Source organism: Catharus ustulatus, chromosome 11 (genome assembly GCF_009819885.2).
Source record: "Catharus ustulatus isolate bCatUst1 chromosome 11, bCatUst1.pri.v2, whole genome shotgun sequence".
NCBI classification, from domain to species: Eukaryota; Metazoa; Chordata; class Aves; order Passeriformes; family Turdidae; genus Catharus; species Catharus ustulatus.
The window spans coordinates 5395222-5419818 of record NC_046231.1 but is presented as its reverse complement, the minus strand read 5'-3'; the positions used below and the strand labels follow the sequence as shown (position 1 = coordinate 5419818).

Sequence of the window (24597 nt, the reverse complement as noted above, 5' to 3'; positions counted from 1 at the left end):
TGAAAAGCTGGAATATCAATATAGCTTATCTGCAGCAGGCTGTTCTAAACTCAAGTTCCTGTTTCAACTGCAGTAATAAAAGTAATACGCTAAGCTGTCACTCTCTCATTAATTTTTTTAACTTAAACACAGCCTTCTCAAGCTCTCAAGTTGAATAGTGATATAACTTACACTGCCAGAGAATCAGCAGTCAGAAAAGCCAGGAAAGCCCTCCCTTAGGAAACAGCACCAATAACATTTAGGCGAACAGATGATTCTGCCTTCAGCGCTGCTTGTCCAGAGATAAGTACAGAATCGTCGCTTGGACAACCTGAAAACCAGGCTAGACTGGACTAACAATTGGATTCTCCTTGTGTTAGGATCCAAACTCTTGATCTTTCAGCCAGCAAAGTTGGCATTTACTTTAGCAAAAGTATACACGACCTAAGGAGTGTGAAACCTGGTCCTAAGCTATTGGTAGCAACAATGATCAACAGCTGTATCAAACCATCAGAACTGAGTCTGTTAAACACAGCAAGTTGTAATTTCATTCCAGGATTTCCAGTCTATTACCATCAAAATCCATTACACTGTTTTCTAGTTAAGTAATAAAAGGAACACAGGACCCTAATTAAAGTATTTCTCCTGATGTTACAAACATCAAATTTCAGCACTATGAATATAAAATAAAATTAGTTTCAAATTTCTTCATGTAAGCATGAAAATATTTTTTACAGTAATGCAATTATTTAACACTGGACTAAATGACTGATGTAATTAGCTCTCAGATTAAAAATTAAACATGTGCTTATTGTTCATAGAGAGGATTGGTTACAGGCTTGCTTTTCCTTATCTGGAAGGGTTGTATTGTTTATGTTCACTTTCCAGAAATACCTTCTATTTAAGTGCTAATGGAACTCTTCGTCAACATATTTACCCTTCACAGATTTTCATTATGTAAAAAGTCATTCAGTAAGACCAGTGGATTACAGATCTCTAAGTGCTTTCTCTCAATACGATTATATAAGTCTTTTAATGCAGGAAGAGATCTGGACAAAATAGTTCACACGTGAGCAGCATTTGCTATAATAAGTGTACAATAAAAGTGGGATTAGAAAAGAATGTCTTTCATATAAAATTATCCACATGTGTTTAGGGAAGAACAAAAAAAGGAAAGGAGATCGATGTATGTAGTAAATACCAGTTTGCTTTTTGTTACATACAACAGCATCCCAATGTTAAACTACAGCTTCTCTATAAAAAAAAAAAGGAGTATATAATGCCTAATAGGACAGAGGATATAAAATATCCCTGACTGGAACTGATTATCCATTCTCTTGTTAACTCATACAAAGTAAGAGTAAAAATATTTTGATTTGCTACATGTTGTTATCCATTTTACAAAAGACAATCCTTATCTCCCTCGGTTTCACACTACAAATGACTTTCTCCTGGAAGAAGGCAGTCCCACATGGCTAGATTCCATCATCCATCCTCTTACAGCTTGCTGCTGTGGTACTAGGTGCAGTTGGGATATAGCTTTAGCAGCTGCCATGGCTGAACCTGTGGAAAGGTGAAAAGTCACATGGCATTTAACCAGCACCGGGCTCTGGTGGATCCTCTCAGCCAGCCAAGCACGAGCGTTCGTGCTGGAAGCAATGTGACTGCAAGCCACGTAGGCAAACACAAATCCAATCACAACCTCTCAGGCACTGTCACCCACAGAGGCCACTTACCAAATGCAATTGTGTTTACTGCTCAGTTCCAGTCTTTTGTGAGAATATCTACTGTGATTTACCAGAGTGACAGAAACTGACTTCTCAACTCTCCACAGGGTCAGGTGGGCTTTGGTTTTGTCCTCTTTCCTTGAATTCTATGTTTTATCTACACTGCATTGCATTATTTATCATATACTTAAATCTCCACCAAATTAAACAAACTCACAAATCCTCTCAAAGCTAGATATAATTCAGCTGCACAGAAATGGAAGTCACAGTTGTGGTATAAATGTGGTCTGTTATTTTGATCATTTCCACTGTGCATGAAATTATCACTGGAGTCTCTGATCAGCCAAGTCTGTCTCTCACACACGTGTTCAAATAACACACACAGCTGAACTCCCTGATGTACACTAAGAAACCACACAGCCAAAAAATTGACTTTAAAAATCATGGGGCTCTTGAAAGAATAGTAAACCTCATGTCTTACAGTTATCTATAACTCTCTTGGGAAAAAAAATTAAATGCAATTCCTTTGTGTGATCCAGAAAAATCTATACAAAAATAGTATAAACCTTGGTGAGTGGGGAACAAGAAAAGGGAAATTAAAAACAAGACAAAAGAAAATACTTAACTATTTATACCATATAAAATGACTGAGGACTGCCAGAGACAGCAAACATGATACTCCCTTAGCAACTTAATATGCTAATTGCAGGTGTAACTTAAGATAGATGCTTTTGAATTCTGGGTCCTGGAAGGTGTGCTCCAAATGATTCCTCAAACAAGCCACCAGTACTCAGTCTGGCAAGAAAGTACATAAGTGAAAACTATTCCCATAACTAAAAGCTGCAGAGTTAGAACGATAATTTCCATTTCCATAAGACCTGTAATCCATTATGTGTTTGTTGGAAGTAGAACAGTTCCAGTTGTTAATACTATCTGTAACCTAGTTTTCTCGTCTGCCTGATTTGTTGGAATATAATTTTGTATTAAGTTAACTGGTTTTTTATTTTTCTTTTTAGTCAATCCATATAATGGTGTTATAATCATAAACCTGCATGTCCTAGATGTGACATTTATTCACAATTTGGAAACAATACTTGAAAACCTATACAGTGAAGAATCTATTTACTTGTTACATTAGTTATTAAGTCTGCCTATTTGTTGATATTATATGAGTTAAACAATCTAAAAGCATGTCATTTTGAAGTGACCTGGAGATATTTGAAATACCATTTGAAATAGCTGGAAGCAATTAAAAGACGTGTAGATGGGGCACTTGAGGACGTGGCAGTGCTGGGTTCATGGTTGGGCTCAATGATTTTGGGGTTTTTTCCCAATCTAAAGGTTTCTGTGATTCTACAGTACTGTAAAATAAGCCAGTTTAAGAAACAGTAGACAAACCTTGCAAAATCTCTGCATTTTTTGATATTTGAAGTTGTCATGACTCATTATTGTAGACACTACATCTGCATGGGGACAAAAATGCATCTAAATTAAACCAAGAACTGACTTAGTATAATCAGCTCCAATTCACAGGATAGCATGTAAACCAAACTAAATGATGAAATATTGGTGGGCCCTGTTTTTCATCTGAAATTAATTATTACAGTAGTGAGATCTGCACTGACCTGTCTGGGCAAATAATTTATGCAAAGATGTAACAGAAGGAATGAAATCATAAATTAACTTGACAATAATTTCTATATACCTAGTGAGCTAAACTTCTTTTTTATAAACAAACTTGTGCTTTTTCTTGTAAGCAGTAATTGAACTGTACAGGAAAACGTTGAAGTAACCTCTGCATTGCTGAAATATAATGCCACAAAAAATTATTATCATTGCAATAATCTTAAGATATTTAATTTGATGTAACTTTTGCATCACTCAGAATGGTTTATTTTTCAATACAACACATACAATCTGGTTTTGAAAAAAGTATTTGAGGTCCATTAAGTAAACAATTGTATATTTTGGAATACAAGAAGCATGAATTTTTAACTTTTTAGCAAAACCACTTTTTTTTCCTTTCTTAATGATTTAATTTGGAGGTGACTGACTCTTCAGCCTTCTGTTACATTTGACTGAGTGTCACACATGTATCTAGCTACTTCTTGCTATGGGGAGACCTCTCCACATTAAAGTGCCCTGTATTCCCCAGCGTACTACTGGCCCTTGAAGAATAATGTCCTTGTGCTGGAATCCTTCCACAAGTAAATGCAATAAACTGGTGTGCTTGGTTTAGCATTAGTGATAGATTGTATCTTTTTTTTCTGAAATCGCTCATAAAGCTATAGAATATTTAAGTAAAAGTGAGATAAGCTCTGCATTCTATGAGAATATATTGAAGAAAAAATAATATAAGTAGATTGAAGAAACATGCTCTATAGATAACCTTACATCTGATTTACCTTTAGCATTTGTTACATATTCATGTGAGCTACCTCCAGCAGGTTAGCTGTAGCTTTGAGGGAACAGATACACACTCAAAGAGCTGATCTTTTGCCCTTCTTAGCAGGAAACTGGCAACACACCCCTCTGCATCCCTTATCTTTGCTCATAGTTTCTGAGTGTTCATTCTCAGAACCTCCTGCAAACTCCAGTCCTGATAACTAGGTCAGATCAGGACTCACATGCTCCTGGAATTTCATATGGGATGACTTCAGCTGTGCAGTGAATGGATACTGAACTACTCTTCCTAAGTCAATTCTGAAGGAAAGGCAAAAAAACCCATGCCAGCAATAGGGTGAATCTGCTGACCGTCAGGTAAGGAACAGCACCTTCTTAACAGGTGACATATACTGCAGAACTGTGTGGAAAAATGCAACAAATGGAGCAGGGAAGAAAGTTTACCTTAGTTTGCACTTGGCTGTCTTTGGGCCCAAGGAACTGCTCTCAATGCTCAGCTCAGTCCTGAACAGAGCTGTAACCCCAGCCCTGGCATTCTCTGGGTGTCTGAGGCCACAGCACTGTGCCAGCCACACACCCCGTTTACACTCCCCTGCAAGAATGCCTGCACAATCAGACCCATGAGGTTTAACACCAGTGGATGCCAATGAAACCAGAGAAGGCCACCAGGTTGATCAGGGGGATCAGCCCCTCTGCTATGAGGAAAGGCAAGGAGAATTGGGACTGCTCAGCCTGGAAAAGAGAAACTTCAGGGTGACCTAACTGTGCCTTCCCAGTGCCTCAAGGGAGCCTGCAAGAAAGGTGAAGAGAAACAATTTACAAGGGCCTGGAGTGGCAAGGGGGAATGGCTTCACACCAACAGAGGAGATTTAGGTGGGATACTGGGAAGAATTCATTCCCTGTGAGGGCAATGAGGCACTGGAACAGGGTGTTCAGAGAAGCTGTGGCTGCCCCGGGATCCCTGGAAGTGTCCAGGGCCAGGCTGGACAGGGCTTGGCAATACCTGGGATAGTGGAAGGTGTTCCTGCCCAGAGAGAGAGGGGAACAAGGTGATTTTCAAGGTCATTTCCAATCCAGACCATTGTACGATCCTACACTGTTTGCGAGTATCCCTGCCTTACATACTAGCACTTGTGAGCCTTTAGATTGTCCAAGATAAAAAAACCCAAACAAATATTCCAGTTAGGAACTTAGGATAACACTATAATCATTGCTATTCTCTGGTATCAGATTTTCCTAGGTATGTTCTGAAACTATGTTCCATGGCTATCAGACACCTCATTATTGCCATAGTAAGAGAGTTTTGTATATGTGTTGGTATTATATCTGATAAGAAAGTGACACCATTCCTTATTGATACATGAACACTTTCTACTTAAAATGCCTTTATGCTGAAATGATCTGACATAATGGACCCTACATCTTTTTGATCAGCCATTAAGTTCATTGGATATTAAATCTTAAAAAAAATCTCAGTAGTTTATTAATATTTCACCAGTAAAGCAGCTTTTAGGCAAAGCACATTTCTAACAAGATGTATGCTTAACACAGTGAAATAGTTAACTACACAAAGAGCACAAAAGACAAACAAATATCAAGATGAAAGTCATGATTTTAGATTCAAAATGCCTTAGTAGAAAATAACAAATTAATGAGCCTGGTGCTTCAACTGCCTAAGGTAACTACTGACGAGCAAAAAGGATTAAATTAGCGAGAAAAAGGGCTGCTCCGGTTACAAGGTATCATTGGTTTTGCTTGTATTTTCGGTGATAAGCAAGGGAAGGAGAGGGAGGCAGGCTTGTCTATTGTCAGGCCATTCATTTTGTATCGGCTGGCTTGGCTGCCCTGCTCTGCCACTGCAGCCATGCACCAGGGTGAGCTTATGGCCCAGCTGTACCTGGGCACACCTCAAGGTCATTTCTGGGTTTGTCAATTGACATGATCCAGCATCCCACTGGTTCAGCTGCTTCTAAACTTCATTTCAGTTCCAGTGACACACACCTCATAGGCATCAAGTACGAGCTCAAATATGAAATCAAATTGAGAGATTGCCAGAAGCACGTACAGGTACATGGGTATTTGCCAAATGCAATCTGCAAAGAGAAGGATTATGGATGGGAGGATTTTCCATGTTACATGCAAATACCATTCCTACAAAACTTCTCAACCTGTGCCATCAGTTTTTTTCTGCTTAAATTTCTGACGAATTAAAGAAAATTGAGGAATCAAAATCGATTAACAAAATAAAATGTTTCCTAAAGGTTCAAAGAACCTTTCAAGGTTTTGCTACCTTGCTGAGTACTTTTTTTCAGGCAACAAAACAACAAAACAGAAGAGCTCTGTAATAATTAACTAAAACTCTGCAAACTCTTCCCATCTGGAATGCACTAGAATAAATGCAAACAACTTGGCAAACGTCACGCTTAACTACAGACCTAAAATGACTTTTGCTGTCAGCATGGCTTGCTGTGGAATTGAGATAAGGAGATTTCTGTGAGGCCAGCTGGCGGGTCAGTAGCAGTATTACGAACACAGATCCGAGTCCTTGGCTCCTGACCCCGTGCTGACTCCCGGGGCGGTCACTGCAGACCCTTCACCTGTGCTCAGGAAGGCTCAGGGCTCCGGGGAAGCTCCCGGACATTTACACCTTGCGGTGCTGTAAATATACTCCGTGCTGTGAACACCCGGGAGGCGCGAGCTCGCCCAAGCCACAGCTTCCCAAGCCACTCAAAGCCATCGCCTCGTTTCTCCCGGCCATCGCTGCCCTAAACCCTCCGTATTTCCTTAAGCTTTCGCCGTCCGAGGACACCCGCTACTTACCGGCTTAGGGGGGCTGAGGCATCCCGGCTGGCCCGCCTCCCGCGGCCCTCCCCCGGGCCGGCCCGCCCCGCGCCTGCAGTGGCTCCTCCGGGGGCGCAGGCGGCGGTGCCGCCCGGGCCCGTGGCTGTTCCGGCGCCCTCCGCCCCGCAAAGATGAACCCGCGGCTGCGGCACTGGCGGGAGGCGGCCACGCTGCTGCTGGCGGCGGGCACGCCGGGCCGGCCGCCGCGCTCGCCGCTCGGCCCCTTCGACTATGAGCTGCTGCTGCTGCGCCGCAGCGCCCGCAGCGGCTTCATGCCCGGCGCCCACGTGTTCCCGGGCGGGCTGGCGGAACCGGCGGATTTCTCCGCCGAGTGGCTGGGGCTGCTACCCGCCTCGCCGCACTACGGGCTGGGCGCCGTGAAGCCGCCGCCGCCCGGAGGCAGCCGCGCCCCGCTCTTCGCCACCGACAGGGAGGGCCCGAGCTCGCAGCTGCCGGGGGAAGTCGCTTTCCGCATCTGCGCTCTCAGGGAGACCTTCGAGGAGGCGGGGATCCTGCTGGTGGTGCCGGGGCGCGGGCCGGCCCCGCCGCTGCCCGCCGAGCGCCTGCCGCCCGCCGCCGAGCTCGGGGCGTGGCGGCGCCGGGTGCGGGAGGACGCGTCCTGCTTCCTGCGGCTGTGCCGGCACCTGGGCTGCGCGCCCAATATCTGGGCGCTGCACGAGTGGAGCAACTGGCTGACACCCGTGGGCAGGGCCGGCCGCGGCGGCCGCCGCTATGACACGGCTTTCTACCTGTGCTGCCTGGAGGAGCGGCCGCCCCACGCGTCGCAGGACGACCAGGAGGTGACAGCCGTCCTGGTAAGAGGGGCTGGGGGTGCCCGGGGTGCAGCACAGCCCGGCCGGGCTGGTGCTGCGATGGGAGCGGCCGCTCCTCCCTGAGACCTTCCCCAACGGCCCCTGGCTCCGCCGAGACTGCCGCCCTCACACATCGAACAGACGTAAAATCATAGAATGGTATGGGTTGGCATGGACCTTAAAGATCATTGTGTCCCACCCCCTGCCATGGGCAGGACACCTCCCACTGTCCCAGGTTGCTCCAAGCCCCGTCCAACCTCGCCTTGCACACTTCCAGGGATTCAGGGGCATCCACAGCTTCTCCGGCAACCTGTGCCAGGCTCCCGCCACCCTTACAGGAAAAAAATCTGCCTTCTAATATCTAATCTTAAAGTCCTGTCTTTCCATTTATACCCATTGTACTCCTTGTTCTGTCACTACGGTTCCTGACAAAGAGTCCCTGTCCAGCTTCCCTGCAGTCCCTTCAGATCCTGGGAGGTGCTGTGAGGTCCGCACACAACTGTCTCTTCTCCAGACCAAAGCCCTCCCGATAACGCTCCTTGAGACGGGAGGAAAGGTTTTTACCTGCATGGTGCCCCTCTCCCCTGGACACCTGGAGCTGCCACCACCACCAGCAGAGGTGCAGCAGCTGCCGGGAGAGGGTTTTTTGTGAGGTCGTTGTACGTGATCTGTGTCACATCAGATCCCTTTCACCGTGAATTACTGTCTCTTCCAAGGGCAGTTGACAAATGCCATTTTTTTTACATTCGTTCCTGCAGTATAGTGCAAGGTTGTCACATCTCCTCAGTATGCTGGGAGAGATCCATGTGGTATATCCAGGCATACTCCAGGACTGCATGAGATGCTAATAATTTTTGTCATGTTTTAGGTAATATGCCAACTTGTTGCAATAGTCTAGTAAAACTTTTGAAATTTTGATTTTTTAAATGTTTTTTCTTTTTGAACTGAGTGTGTAAAAGTAACAAACTTCATGAAGCTCTAAGAAAGCTCAAGGTCAGGTACATTAGGGTCCTTACATTTTTCTAGGATTCTGAAAAGTTTGATTACAAGTTAGAAGTAGATGAGAAAACAGACAGTCCTGTACAAGCCTACCTAACAGTTTTGGTATTACTGATGTTGCTATATTTATTTGTTTAACACATTTTGCTACAGAAATTTAAAAGTACCTGAAACCTTACTTTCAAGAATTCACGTCGTAATTTTGTTAATAACAGCATAAATCTACTGCAAACGATTATGCACATATTCTTAAATTCACCATGTGAGATGAAATCAGGATTACCAATAGTTTAAATATGCAGAATTAGTATGAATAGCTGGGTGTTCACGCTCTGAAAACAATGCTTCTAAGAAGCAGATGTCTAGAGATACTTTTAATTCTCAAAGCATCAGTGGGAACCTCTGGTAATAGCAAGTTTAATATTTTCTGTTGGTTTCAGTAAACTTTTAGTCATGCCCCTAAAACAAATGTCAGTTTTTAATCCCGGCATGTCAGTGTGTAAAATAAAGACTTATTTTCATTGGGAAAAAAGGAGTAACTTTTATAGATTGCTTATTGCGTTTTTCAATTCTAAGAACATCTTTCCTGTTACTTTGGTAACATCATTTACACATGGCTTTTATTGTGTTCAGCAGATATGGTCTGTTGCAAGCTGCTTTGCTGTACAGACTTCCTTGCTAAATGACTTTTCAGTTCATTCAGACTTTCTGTCTGCAGCTAAACTATTATTTTAAGACTTGCTTTCATCTTCCAGTGGTCATCACCTCCAGAAGCCATCGAACGTTTTAAGTCTCAAGAGATCTGGTTTCCTCCACCTCAGTTTTATGAATTCTGCAGGCTGTGCAACTTCTCTTCCCTGGGGGAGCTGCAGAAGTTCAGCTCCGAACGCGCTCTTGAGGGCTGTGAGCGCTGGATGCCGGTGATGCTGAGTGCTGCAGATGGACTCATCCAGCTGCTGCCAGGTAAGGACATGCTGGAGGGTTCTCCTAAATATACAGCATCTTCTGAATGCTGCATGCTGCAGCCACATGACATAACCCATCCTTAACTGTAAGGAAAATACTCTTCTAAGTTACTGCACACCGTTTCTCCCTTGTTTGCTGCAGCTGTGACAGTGGCTGCAGTCAGAGACAAGCCAGGGGATTGGACAGCACAGTTATTTCTTAGTTGCTCATGATTTCATTGTCTCACCATGTTATCATATGTGTATTTGTATGTGTATTTGTGAAGAAAGTCCAGCATTTCAGCTTTGTGTAACCTGAAGGATGTATTAGAACTTCTGTTTAGTCCTTTTCCGTGGAAAATCTCCTTTACTTCAGTTATCACTTCGTAAGAAGGGAATCAAGCACAGCTGCAGTATCACACCTCCCAGCTGCAGTGATAAGGCACTGGACTAAAACCATACACATAGTCATCTTCCTCCTGCCCTTTCTACTACTTAAATCTCTCTCGTTTCATAATCATGTAGTGCTAAGAAAAGCTGCATATACTATTTATTATTTTCTGCTTTTCTTACTTTGTTTTTCATTATGCTTTGCCTTTTCTTGGTCACAATTGCCCTCTAGGACTTCTGTATTTGGGGTATATTATCAGTCTTGAACAAGAGTATAATGCCTTGAGATGGCAAAACATTTATTTCCTTCAACAAAATAGAACAAAATAAATTTCTGATCTTAGTCCTATCCTTGTACACATGAAGTGCTTGTCCTGTTCTCCACCTCTTATATACACTCCTACCTGCCCAGGCTGTGATTACAGCATATTAATGGCATAACATTGAGTGTGCACTGCAGTGTCACTGACATACTTCAGAAATTTATGGGTCTGTCTTTAAATCTGAAGATGTTTAGAGGCAATTCACTTTTGCATTGCAAAGTACATTTCCACTGATTTACGTGTGCTGATAAATCCTAAAAAATTGCCAGTGTCACTCAGTGAAAAAGCTGAAAAGTAAGGTTGGCAATCTATAACTAAATCTTTTTTCTACACCCAGGAGATGAGTTATATCCAGAAGATCCAGATTATACTGGAGAAAAGAAAATGATTATGTCAACAAATAAGAAGGTTGAAGATCTCATGAAAGAGGCTGGGATATTTCACAGGATAGTAATAAAAAACACCAACAATCTTGCTATCTATGTTAATATTCAAGCAAAATATAAGCATATAAATCCACTGATGATGAAGTCTGATAATTCAGATTACAATAGCAGATTATAATATGTCATTGGTTTAAATCTAGATTTTTAATTGCATATATGTCACTATGGGTTTGGTGCTTTTAAACTGTTGCCAAATAGTCATGAAAATATTCCTCTGTCCTGCCAAAGCATTATGTTTGTGTGTGTGTGTGATGTCACATCTATGTGTATCTACTCTTGAGTCTTTAGAAACAGAACAGTTGTGCCACTGTTGTCTCACAAAGGTGCTCTTCTCACTGAAAATTTAAGTATATATTATGTTCAGAACAAGCAGAGAGGAGCCGAAGAATTCTTTTACTATGCTTCCCAAAGTTATCCACTAGATAACTGCAATGTGTGTCTAGAAACGAATCAAATCTCCCATATTTGTTGACATTTCCCACTCTATTCTCTCTTCCATTTTGGGGAAAAGCAATGAATGTATAGATATAGATACATAAATTAATGACAATGCACTTTTAAAAAGAATATTATAAAGTTAATTTTTGTATTTTATATACTTAAATCTTTTCTATTAATCATTCTAAACTACAATTTTCAAAGGTAGACCTAATTTAAATGAAGTCATCTATGCAGGAATTGAGTACATTCTTTTCATCAATTTTTAAAAAGTCTTTAAGTTGTAAGCAATTTTTAAAAATTAAAAGTGTGATTTTTTAAGCTTCAAAAAGATATCAGCAACTTAAGGGAATAATATTGCTCCTTGAAATACCCACTTCCATATTCTAACATCCCACTTTTTGCTTCTTAACTAATATAACTAATATAACTGAGATTTTAGAATTTAAGAGGAAAGATATTGCTTAATTTTTGGTTTGGATTTTTGTTTGGTTGGATTTGTCTTTTGTGCAATAAGTGGAGTCAGTGGAGCAGTTTTGTAAATTCTTTGTCTGGAAGGAGAATGAATGATGATTTCAGAATAGTCAGTGAAGTTGTTCAGAAAGCTTCGTTCCAGTTTTTGTTCTGTGTTTCAATTAAAACCTTCTGCAACAATTCCATTAAATTGGTTTGTAGCATTCATTTGGATGAAAAAAAATACTGAATAAAAAGCGTGTCTTTCTCTTGTCTCTTAGAACATACCCAGGCTGTTGGTGGTTTTGCAGACCTTCCTGAGGTTTTTAAACCCAGGCTGACAATGACCACGTGAAGCAGAACTGTGTATTACGCACTAGAACACCTTCTGAATATTCTGACTTTCCCTTTTCTCCGGTCACTGGAGGCTTCACCGGCCTGCATCATTTTTCAGATGCAGTGGAGAGTGCCCTAGGACCCACACTTGCCTGTCCCTCAGAACCCTTGGACTCATCAAGTCCCAAGGACCTGTCTATGTTCAGGTTTCTCCGATAATCTTGACCTGGGTTTTCTCCTATAAAACAAAGTACTCATATCTCCTCCTCATCTTGGAGCTCAGGGATTTGGGAAATGTGCGAAGCATGACTGCAGAAAAACTGAGCCAAAAAAAGAAGTCAAATGTCAAGAAATCCTGTCAGCCCTCTCTGTGTGGATTATCACTGATGTACTGGGGGGTGGGGCTGTACATTTGTTTAAGTTCTCCTTTTCTAATCAATATACCTCTGGAAGCTCTTTTATTTATTTTTTTTTCCAGCTCCCTTGCCACATTCAGCTCCAGCTGTGCCTTAGTTCACCTGATCCCATTCCTATATCCCCAAACACCATCCCTGTAGCCTCCCCTATGGATTCCAGTGCCCATGCATTTCTTTCCTGCACTTGAGTCAGACCAGAAGGGAAGACTCAGCTTCATTCGTCTCCTGCCTGCTTTGTCCGATTTCTTACATGTGAGAATCAAGAGTTTTTGTGGTTCAAGGAAAAGACGCTAAAAGAGCTGCCAGCTCTCTGCTCCCCTGCTCCTTTATCCCTGAGGGCAGATTCCAGGAGTTCTCATCCAATAGTTCCTTAAACAAGTGACAGTGTGCCCTCCTAGAATTTTCACTTTATTCCTCTGGACCATATCCCTCGAATTCAAATACACAAAAGATCTTTTATTTTCATTGTTCTGCCCCTTACGCTTATTCTACCAGTTTACTCTTATGGTAGAAAGTGGGTATTATGAGAAAATATTTTTGATGAAGAAGTTATTTAGCACCCAGAGCACATCAGGAGTGCGGCTATGGGAGTGTGGGCAGGGGAGGTGATGCCAAGTGTGAGGGAAAATGCAGAGTTTTGGCGCTTGTGTTAGGAGAGGGCTCTCTCTGTCTGGTTGGGGTTATGTCTTCCTGCAGAGCCAAGGACTACACTAATGACTTATACTAAATAATTTCACCACCTCCACAGGGGCAGATCCCTATGAACTCTTTCCAATTGTCCATTTACTTCTTGGTACTACAGCTGGTTTTTTACTTTTTTCCTGGGGTTGTTGTCCCTGCATTAGTTAAGAACTACCAGTATTTCCAAAGAACTAGCGCTATTTCACCATTGCCTCTGCTACAGAGACTTTAAGCCTGAAATAAATTCCAAACCCCAAAGATTTATTCTAGTAATTCCTCTCAAGTCCCAGTGAAATATTCTGGATTTCAAGTTGTTTGCTGTAATAAAGGCTTTTATTCTTCCACTATGAGGCTGGTTTCCACTTGATACAAAACCCAGGACGAAGGATTTCCCTGCGTTCGGTGAGCTTTCCCGCAGCGTCACGGGCGTTTTTAACGCCGAGAAGAGGCGGCTGTGCCGTGGGCACGGCCCGGTCCGTGAGGGGCCGGGCAGGGCCCGCCCCGCGCTCCGAGCCAGCGCCGGGGGCGGGCGTGGCGCGGGGGAGGGCGGGAGGGTCCGGAGGGGGCGGTGGGAGGTGCTCCGGAATGCTGGGATGAGCCTTCTGGAAGGTTCGGCGGGGCGGTGCGGCGTGCGGAGGCTGGCGGCGCCCGAGAGCGAGGTGCTGCTCCTTCGGGGAACAGCGAGGAGCTGTGGCAGGATAGCAGGTAGTGGGGATTGGGAGGGAAGCGAAGAAAGTGTTTTTTCAAACCGTGTTGCAGTGCTCCGTGCCTCCTGGGCGAACGGCGTTCAGGTGGAGCACGGCTGGGCAGAGGGATGGGGTTATTTTTTCACAGCTAGCGAGCTGTGCTTTCTGGCAGAGTTTGCACTCACGGGGGTGGCTCGAGAAGGCTTCGGCCTTCTGTGGGTCTGTGTTAATGCAGCGGGTTGGGGCGAAGGTTTTAATGACTTAGAGCATTTGACAGGTTAGATACTATCTAGTGGTGAGTGTGGGATTTGAGCAAGTCTTTGTTTTCCCACTCCGTTCTTGACAAAGCGGGAATGCTGTTTGGAGCTGTTTGGGAGAGCTGGCCTTTTCTGTGGGTGTGCTTCATCCCTGCCACGTTGATGGGCCACGTAGAGGGTTTGCACTAATTAACCTGAGACTCTAGCTGAAGTTAGTGATGCTCCTCGCCTCCGCGTATCTCTTGTAGTACATTACAGTACAGGGTCAGAAACGAGTGTGTAATTCGGGAGCTTTGCTTGTGTTAAATGATCTTGGGTAAAGCTGCAATGATTTCGGCTGTTCCATTGTCATGTTAAGCCGGGAATGATCAGTGCTGTCGTTTAGAGCTTGGCGCTGTCACCACAGGGTACCTGTGTTGCTGCTTAATTCTGGCTTGTTCAACCGCAGCTTTGGAAGCGGAAGGACAATTTGGTGATTTTCCTTTTCTGAAACATTTCATTAGGCACCTACTTAAAGTATTAATTCTACTAAGTTGGAAGCTAGGCACTGCAGTGATGATACCACGATGTGATTTCATTTCGGTTTGTGCTAAAATGAAATGCCAGTTAGTTGCTGGAAGTTTCATTATTCTGGAGTAACTCCTAGAACTGGAATGTACCATTGCAGACAGATGTAGTGTGAAGTACTAATAAAAAACTTGACGTTAAACTTGTTTGCAGAGTTTGGGATTCCTCTTTTGTATTAGGCTGTGGGGTTTTTTTAAAGTTGTGAATATTCTCCTCAGGTCTTTCAGTCCATTTGGTCATGTAAGTAGGTTGTAACAGGCCTTGTCTATGATCAGCCTATTTCTGCTGGCCTTTGAATGGAAAAAATGCAGCATGGATGGCAAATCCGAATTAGACTTTATCATAGTTCCTCATTAAGGAAGCTGGTTTGAACCATTTGAAAACATGTAAATCATTTGCTTAGACTAATACTCCTGGCATGAGTAGTAAAAATCTGTAGGCTTACTTTAGGCATAAGCTCTTCAAATAGGACCAGGATAAAAATGGTGACAATAGAAATGGTTCATCAGTGTTTTGTTTTTTTTTGTGGTTTTTTACAGTAGTGATAAGTGACACACAGGAGATAATCATGGAAGTCGTGCTGTTAAAGGTATGCTGCTTTTTTTTTTTTTTTTTTTAATCTGAAGGACAGGTGTTTGTTTCCAAGTGATTTTCTGGAGGTCACGTTTACAGACAAGAAGTTGCCTGTGTATTTCCATTTACCAGCACTTCTTTGCACTTGTGGGGTCATATTTGGGTTATATATACTTTGTCATTTGTTTTAGGTTTTATTTTCTTGTTTTTCTTGTAAAATAGGTGAGTAGGTGTGTGAATTAACACAGGCAGGCAGCCGGAATAACCACAAAACCACAGCTGAAATACAGAGAGTAAATTTATTTAGTTGTCTGGCTGACTGAAGGATCTGGCACACACCCAGGTGGACACTGGCAGGCTCAGCCCATCCCAGCAGGATTCTTCAAGAGCCCTGTGCGCTCTCCTGTGCTTTGTATGATCTCTGAGCTTTGATCTTTCTCCCAACATGGATCTCAAGATAGCCATGAGAGTGCCTCCAAGCCTCTCCAAACACTTGTGTTACCTCTCCACAGAAATTCTGCTTCTCCAAACGGAGGATCAGCAGTAGTAGGCATAATAGATGGGGTTTCCCACTCTGATATTCTCCAGGTCTCAGCATTCCCAGCTGCAAGGTCACTTGAGCAATTGTACCACCTTCCTCACCATTTTTATCCTTGTGATCCTTTCCTCCCAGCAGTAGGGAGGCAGCTAAAATCTGAAGTGGAGGTTGTGCAACACAGTGTTAAGTGATGTGTAGTATAGTACTAGATTATACTGTATTTCACAGGAGGTTGTGGAAAATGCAGAATACAGCTGACTAAGGACACAGTCCCTACTATATGATGTTATGCTGAGCAGAAAAAGCTGCAGGTTTGTCTGTGGTTGTCAGATTTGCCTGCCCAAGTCAGCAGCATTGTGTGTGATGAAGCTCTGTGTTCTGGAAATGGCTGAGCAATTGCCAGTGGGAGACAGTGAATGCACTCCTTGTGTTGCTTTGGTTGCACCTGCAGCTCTTGCCTTGCCTATTCCGTTGTCTTAATATCAGCCTGTGAGTTTTCTCACTTTTATCCTTCCCATTGTCTGATCATCCTACTGCACAGATGCAAATGAAGGAGCAACTCTGGGGGCTTTAAATTGTCTACTGGGATTAAGCCGCAACAGCTGGGGACCCAGATCAGCTGGAACACTGGAATGTGACAGTTTACAAAGGCTTAGCAGAAAGTTATCACCCTGTTTTAAGGAAACTGGCTGTCATGCAGACATTCTGAGTGCAAAGAAAAGCCCTTTGGTGAGGAGGACTTCATATGGAATTAAAAAGCTTTGTCTTTGCACTTTGCCCAATGTTTGGTGTAACCAACTTTTTAGATAATGCTGCTCCCTTGTAGATCACACACGGTGTTTGTTGCAATGCCAAAGAAACTTGAAACCTGAGAAGCCATTTCATGAGCTAATGCTGTGAAGGTGAAAGATGTTTCTAACATTGTGCATCTCAGTATCAGTCACCATAATTTTGAAGGTGCCTTGTAAAAATCAAGTTTTGTTTTTACATTTGCTGCTCAGGTACTCCTAAATGTTAGTAGTATCTATTCTCTGCTCCTTACTGCAGGTTGAAGATCCAAGTTGCTTTTGGATTGCCATGAAACAATGCGTCGGGGAGCTCCTCAGTGACACTGTCTATGAAAACCTGAACACTGAAATGAAACACTTTTATAACAAAGATGCAGATGAAATAAAAGGAGAAGAGGTAGAAAAAGGCCAGGTAAGATCATTGCTCTGCATAGAAATAATCTATTACTTGAATGGATTTAGGGGTGAAGTATCAAATATATGGGGTTTTTTGTTTCTAAACAGAAAAGTAGATAATGGCATCTCTACGGATTGTGTTTTCTCATCTGTAGGCGTCCTAACTGTGCAAGATTTAAGGCTTGCATTTTGCAAAGAGAATGGAAGGCTGTGTAATAAATACTGCATCCTTGCCTTTGAAAAACCTTTGAGTGTAATTGGGGCCGTTTGGAAGAGCTGCTGTCTTGTTCTTTGTGTCTTCTTCAGGTTTATGTGATTTTCAGTGAGGAGCTCCAGTGCTGGTGTAGGGCACTGGTTGAGTCAGTCCAGTGCCGGGCAGATGGTTACCAGCTGAGATGTTTCCTTGTGGATTATGCCAAGTACTGTTCTGTTGCATCAGAGAAGTATGTATTAAGAGTTTTTAATTGCTGTGATATATTTGCTGATAGGTACAGATGCTATTAATCTTATTTAGTCAATGCTTTGGTTTAATTGAGGTGATTGTGTCCACAAGAAGCTGCTGACCCGATGATAACACTTAAAAGAGCTTAAGTGCAAACCAGTCCTTACTTTGTGATATTTTTAAGATGCTTTCCATTTTAGGTTTTGCTTTTTTAAAGATTCTGAATAGAAATAATGTCAATTTTTTGTGATTGAAATGTATGCTTGCCAGTTAAAGCTTATTTTTATATTTTTTTCTTCCTTAATAAATTTCTCCATATTAAAAAAATAAATTATGGCCAGTGAAGGTCAGGCACAACAAGTCATCTATAGAAGCAGGGTTTCACTTGCTGCAGCAGCTTTTGAGGTCTAAACAGAAATATATGGGGGTTTTCCCACTGCAGTTGTCCAACTTTTTTTCTAAGAGCTGACAGTTTGTCTTGTTATGGTGCCAAAAAAGGTGAATTTTCCCAGGTTCTGAGTTCTTAATAAAATGAATGCAAAACTTTCGGTCTCTAAAATCTTGAAAAATACGTTCTGTGTTCTGGAGCAACCTAGTCCAGCTCTCAAAGGTTGTTTCTGTATTAAAATGCGCAACTTGGAGCATGAGAAACTTGACCAAACTGGTTTTGGTGGTATTCCACAGAATTAGAACTTACTTAAAATATTTTAAAAGAAATAAAGTTTGTGAGTTGACTGCTGCTTTGTTGGAAGGCAACTTTACAGTGGGTTAAATACCATTGTAGATATTTAGAAGTTGAATAGCAAGAAGACTTGAAAGTGGTGTGACAGAGAATCAGAAGGATTCCAAGTAACTAGGATGTGTATTGATGCTGAATGAATAGAAAAGCAGTTCTGTTCACCAGCTGGTCCTGAGTAATCCTTAGAGTAAGACCCTGGTTCCAGGATGGAAGCCAGTGAGATCCAAACTCCTGGAAGAACTGTGTTGTCAAGTTCAGGTAAACAGGAGGTGGTTTATGAGACCAGTAACTTCTGGAGAAGAAATTCTGCCCTGCAAAATGAGGTCATTTTGATTTTGTTTTGCAGCATTCGAGTTTTAGCAGGAGCGTTTGCAAAGATCCCACACAGAGCAAAGAAGTGTCGGCTGCACTGCACGAAGCCACTGACTCTGCATATTGACTACTGTGAAAACACTGCCAAAATAGGGTAAGGAGAGTTTGGTAAATCTGTTCTCTATTCATGCATTTCTGAAGTGTGAGGGTTTAGTGCAGAATTTTTTAGAAGGGATTATAGTTCCAGAAGAAACCTGCATTATTCTCATAGCAAACACAGAACTGTACCAGCTACTAAGAGGAAAATCAGCTCTCTTCCAGCTGTGAGGACAAAGCTTCCCTGGGGAAGCGATGGAGTCACCATGCCTGGAGGGATTTAAAAGACGACTAGGTGTGGCACTAAGGGACATGGTTGAGTGGTGATCTTGGCACTGCTGAGTTAGGGGTTAAGACTCAATGATCTTGGTTTTTTTTTTTCCAACCTAAATTATTCTGTGATTTCTTCATATTTTATGTTAGATGATACCTTGACCAAACAGTGTATTTTAATTTTAATCAGTTCATGATATTGGTGAGCTGGAACAATATTGCCAAGACTATTGCTAAGTAATCAGATTGTGCTGATTTGTCTAGTTCTGCTCTTTGTAAGAATTTGCATGACTTAGATCTTTATGCTTGTATAGAGGTTTTTTAAAATTATTGTTTTCATGTTTTATAATGTGGAAAAACTGGTTGTGTTTCTTTTCCTAGACCAGCCAAAAGATGGGATACTGCTGCTATCCAGCATTTTCGAAAACTTCTTGAAGGTACATAGCACTTCAGGTTGGGGAAAAATCAATAGTTAAAGCAATGCAATACTTACATACACGTTTATTATACTTCTGTGAATTTGATTATATTTGCAAATATTGTTTGTTACAAACACTGAGAAAGGAGCTGTACTTTGAGTACTCTGTGCTTCCGTGCTGCATAAATTTTGGTAGCTAAGTAGATGGTGTTGGGCTAGATTAGGCAGAGGGAGCATTCATGTCACATTTGATTTGAACATGGGAACCACTCTGTGTATTCAGCCTGAGACTCTGAATCGGCATCACAGCTGTCCTGCATGAGTGTATGCAGACGTGCTTCAGGGTTTGGGAACAGACTTTTATCAGCTGTGTTTGCCTGAATGAAAAGCGCAGCAAAGCTGTACAGATGTGCAAATGCAGCTTCTTTCAAGAAAAGGAAATGTCACACTTGGAAAGTACATGCTAGTGCCCCAGACTGTCAGAGTGTAAGAGCAAACAATGACTTCCAGTGTATAACTAAGTGATTTGTCTCAAGACAATTAATTTGTTTCAACTCTTAAGTCTTCCTTCAAAGGCTAAGACAGGTTCCTTTTTGGAGGTTTGAAGTTCTTATTGTTAAATTCTTTGTTTCACTTAGGTGAACTGACATGTGTTACAAATTTTTAATTGTGATTTCTCTTTTTTTCTGTCTCAGAAAGTAAACAATGGTGCTAGTGTGATAAGGCTATAATCTTTTTTCTTGTGTTTATTAGAGGCTACCGAAATTAAAGCCACAATACAGGCAGTAGAAGATAAAGTGTTAGAGGTATTTCTTTTTGTGACTATAAGAGATGAAAAGGTAAGATACTTTTGTATTTCCAGCTCTATAGATGTACTTTGCTATTAGTTTAAGACTGGGAAGTATGAGTTAAGAGTTTTGTAATTTCAGTCAGATACAGTAGAAACCAAATCATTAACTTACTAGAGGTTTTTCTTACAGTTGTGTTCATTGTAAACCTCTGGAGAAATTCTTATAGGCAGAACCTGTATTTTTCTCTATATGAACATTTTTTTGGAAATTTCTGACAAGCAAGTGAAGTCCAGCCAGTATTTAAGTGGTTAACTATGCGTTATTTGGTGTACTTTTTGTGGTAAACATTTGAAGATGCTTTTGTGAAGCAGCTGCATAAATAAAAATAACTAAAACTTCACACTCTTGCATACAGCTGAATTCTCAAGGAGCTGGAAAAAACATCCAGTATAATTCCACTTGCCAAAATGTGTAACTTGTATCAAATCTCTACTGTATCTTCTGCCGGAGTTAAGCAGCTGTATGGTAGATACAAGAAGTTTTAGACCTAATACTACTTTTTTCTTCTGCCAGATTTTGATCCAAAAGGAATAAACAGGCTTGACTGAATCAGAGGGTTCTTTTAGATGTGTAGGGCTCATAGAAACAGTTAAATTCAGTACAGAATTTTGGCCAGACACATAAAACTCACTAGTTAACAGCTGCTGAACATACTGGAAGATAGGACTTTGCTTTTTTGGAATGAATATTTGACAGAAAGTGTTCACTGGTACTCCTTATGTCTGGGGTTTTGTTTGGTTGGATTTTGTTTGGGGCTTTTCATCACTTAAAAAAGCACTGCTTTTGTTTAAGGCTTTACATAAGTTCTAACCAAGTATGTGCTGTTGTAGCTTCTTGCTTGTTGACAGAGATGGAAAAAGACCTTGTTTGTTTTTTTGTAGATCTGTGTTAATGATGATCTGGTTGCAAAGCACTTTGCTTATTACAAGGAAGCTGAAGGGACTGCAGGGGGTTCTGCAGATGATTCTGATGATGAAGTGTCCTTAAATGCTGAGTGTGTTCCAGTGGAGTTTGTTGGTCCTACATTTCTTGCCAGGCCTAAACTGCCCTTTGGGGAGGAGGTGTCACCACATCTTGAGCCAGGTGAGACCCACGAGTGTGGGAGACAGTCCTGCATGCAGCACTTTGTGTGTTTGGTTGCATGTGTGGAATGGGAATTTCCTGCCTTGGTTTGGATCCTGGTGACGGGGACACGTGGTGTCCATCTGTGGCTTTCATGTGTTCAGATAATCAGAGATGGGTATCTCCATTTTGTTTACCTTTTTAGATCTTGCTGGTTGTAATTCTGTTCTTCAGAAGAGATCCCAAAGGCCACACACGGTTCTAAAGGACAAAACTGTGCCTGTAAGTATTACATCTTCTATTAAATGGTGAAATACAAGCTAAAGTAAACGTGTAGGCCAAATTAGGTGTGCTGCAGTCATGCAGCTTGATATTCTTAGAGAGTTTTCTGAAGTTTGTTTCATCAAAATTATTGCCTTAGAGGAACTTCCAATTTGTAAAAGAATGTTGTAGAATACAACGTCTTGGTAAGAAAACCACTTTCAATTTCGTGTTTTAAGTATTGGTTTTGAATAGTATTTTAGTGCTTAAAATGTGTTTTCTTTCTAGGTGGTCAGCATGGTGCCAGCTGTACCTTCCAAGGAAGATAAAGCAGTTCAAACAGAGAGGTGTGGTGCAGCATTACAAATATTCAGAATGATTCTGTAGTCAGATAGTTGGGAGCTGTAGTATGGTTGCAGTTCCTGTTCTTAGGCCTCTGAAGGGCAGAGGGAAAGGGAAGGTACATACACATACTTTTAGGGAAGGAGGGATTTGGAAGGTGCTGATAGTTACTCGGACTAGAAAAACAACAGTTCTTTCTGTAGTAGCTTGACAACGGGGGTGTGGTGGGGAGGTTTTTTCGTGCACATTAAATCTGTAAGCTTGCTCAGTTTTATTCTTAGTGTGATTTATAAAGTTTTCAGATTTAATAGAACATGACTGGATGAATTTGTGCAATGCTTTCACTGTGCTGCAGGTTAGTTGATGTATATGTAATAAACCTCAGGAGTATTCCTTCTTTCAGTTGCTAACTGATGCAAAGATGAGTTATGTTTTGGAACTTTAAGAAACCTTTTTTTTTTCTACAGTCCAGTCTATTTTTCTTCTAATATCAGGCAATTTACCAGTTAACTTTGAAAAATATTCTGAAGGATTGTTTTCACTAAATTTTGCTTGTCAAGTGGTGAGTTTTGATTTCTCCTTTTGTACTGAGGGTTTTTCTCATTGGCATAGGTATGTCAGAAATACTTCGAGTGAATTGCTTCATGACACATGGGAAGTACTTGGTGGTATTTATAAATGACAGTTTTCTTTTGCATTGATGTTGGATTTAATAACTCTGTTTCTCAGGCTTCCACAGTTCTTAAATCCCGATTCCCTCCAGACACACACAGTGGAAGATGACCAACAGGTATTTCAAGCATTAACTTTCATTTAACTTGTGTTGTTGGTTTTGGTAGCATCGGGCCTCTGTGGAAGGAGGTCAGGGGCTGTCTGCACCTGCACTGGCCTCTGCAGGCTAAAGCTGAGCCAGCAGCCAAGTTGGGGATGCCTCTCTGAGTTTAAGAAAGGGCAAAAACACAGGGAGGAGAACAAAAATAAGTGAGAAACAGGCAATGCCAGGGTCAGAGGAGTAGAAGGAGCTCCATGCAGGTGTTTCTGAGGGGGCTGCAGTCTGTAGAGGACCTGTATTGGAGCAGACAAGAGAAGAGAGAAGGAGCAGTGGAGAGAAATTGCCATCTGCGTTGTGACTGCAGTCCCTGCCTCATGCTGCTCATCGTGGGACTGAGTGCCTGCTCTACAACAGAGCATCCACTGCATCTGTTCAGGGGTTTAAGACAGTTAAGACCATCTTTGAAAATCTTTCTTCAAGAATAGCAATGATGAGTTTTTATCTCGCCCTTGGTCAGTATGTATGAATCATATTTAAAGTGAATTTAGGATTTGATTCATTTAGATCAAAAAGCCATTTACTAAAATACAGTGAGTGCTTCTGAGTTTTTGTGAATTAAACTCCTTTTGTTAAGGGTTACCTTTGTCATCTATTTGTCTCATGGTTTCAGAGTTGTAAAAGAGTTGGGAAAGAAGAAAACTTTGTATTCCTGAGCAAGAAAATCGAGCCATCATCAGTTTTGGAAACAGCACCGCTTTTTGATGGTCTGAAAAAGGTAGCGATGATGATACTACATTGATTATTTTTTAAGACAAGTTTCATACCTCAAATCTACATAGTAAATATTACAGTAATACCTCAGTTTGGTTGAGGAATGTGTCCAAGGTTTTTCATGTGATTGAATAAGTGAAGCTTTGGAGCAATGCTGTAAGAACTTTACTTTTTTCTTTTTTTCTGGTATATTAGCTATTGCTACAAGTGGATTTGAATTTTAATACAGTGATTTAATAGCTCAGCCCAGAAGATGGTATTTCATATTACCTGTTGAGGACATTTATTATGTAGTGGGTCAGAAGCATTTTTTGTTGTTATGCTTTGTCTTGTTTAGTTGGCGTTTAAGTACACAGATTTAATGGGCAACTCTTAATATCTCTTTCTGTAGGAACTTGTTTGGAACAAGTTTTCAGGCCCTACCTTCACCGAGTCGTATTGTTGGCCACCAGTAGCTCAGGGATGTGATGTCATTGCCATCTCTCATCAGGGAAATGATCCCTTATTATATATTCCACCAGTTCTTACACTTCTGCAGTTGGAAAGTGACTGCCAAGTCTTGCCAGACATGAGTGGAGTATGTATCTATTAGACCAGAGAATCTGTTGTTACTCTGAATGTTTGGAATGTATACGTTAATGTAATCTCAGTGTATCTTCATGATGCCTGCCAGTTTCTGTAAGGCCTCTGCTTAGAGGACTTGGATGGACTGTGTGAATGGGGGGAGTGCCAAACTTACTTTTAAAGCAATTCCTAACGAGTGGTTCATGCCCTGGCACTTAGATACATGATGGAGCTTTATTTCTGCATGAGTAGTATGTACTCATTAAACTAAAATGGGTATTAGCTGTTGTAAATACTATAATGCATTTTCTAGCTTGTTAGATCACAGAAACAGAATTACTGAGGTTCTAAGGGACCTCTGAAAATGGCCCAGTACAGCCCAAGTAAGACAAGATTCTTGAGGTTCTGTACTTCTGTCTAATAGTGTGTTGTCAATTTTTGTACCTCTGTATGTAGCCCCTAGCACTGATTTTATGTCCTGGATGGAAGAAGGCACAACTTGTTTTTGACCTGCTGAAAACATACGGGAAAGGTGGCAGACGCCTTCATCCAGTGCTGGTAATCCTTGGGCAGAACAAGGAAGCAGCCAGCCAAGTGGAAATTCAAGGCTGTAAGAATATTTTGTCATCTTAGTTATGCTTGGAGGCTGTGTGGGCTGCCTTAATTGCAGGAGCACGTGAAAGAGCAATTTCTGCTTCTCA

General features: G+C 41.7%; 2 protein-coding genes across 3 annotated transcripts in view; one reads left to right on the top strand and one right to left on the bottom strand.

Annotated features, from left to right (window-relative positions):
• The window catches only part of ANKRD27 (ankyrin repeat domain 27), a 56578-nt gene extending 49572 nt beyond the window's left edge, over positions 1–7006 (bottom strand). Inside the window, exon 1 of the mRNA XM_033069919.1 lies at positions 6930–7006. The gene's annotated coding sequence lies outside the window, so the exon portion shown is untranslated. The remainder of the gene's footprint in view (positions 1–6929) is intronic.
• Positions 7007–7155: 149 nt separating this feature from the next.
• LOC117001386 (putative ATP-dependent RNA helicase TDRD12) overlaps positions 7156–24597 on the top strand; it is a 30191-nt gene continuing 12749 nt past the window's right edge. The window contains exons 1-15 of one of the 2 annotated variants that reach the window (XM_033069688.1): positions 7156–7765; positions 9517–9724; positions 15238–15287; positions 16857–17009; positions 17300–17436; positions 18521–18640; positions 19237–19292; positions 20027–20112; positions 21006–21207; positions 21392–21468; positions 21736–21794; positions 22519–22579; positions 23232–23336; positions 23724–23909; positions 24353–24506. In XM_033069688.1, coding sequence (XP_032925579.1) covers positions 7223–7765; positions 9517–9724; positions 15238–15287; positions 16857–17009; positions 17300–17436; positions 18521–18640; positions 19237–19292; positions 20027–20112; positions 21006–21207; positions 21392–21468; positions 21736–21794; positions 22519–22579; positions 23232–23336; positions 23724–23909; positions 24353–24506 — 2197 coding nt within the window. In that variant the 5' untranslated portion in view covers positions 7156–7222. Of the gene's footprint in view, positions 7766–8086; positions 8250–9516; positions 9725–15237; positions 15288–16856; positions 17010–17299; positions 17437–18520; positions 18641–19236; positions 19293–20026; positions 20113–21005; positions 21208–21391; positions 21469–21735; positions 21795–22518; positions 22580–23231; positions 23337–23723; positions 23910–24352; positions 24507–24597 lie in introns of those variants that run through there. The other variant, XM_033069689.2, reaches the window with a different exon arrangement.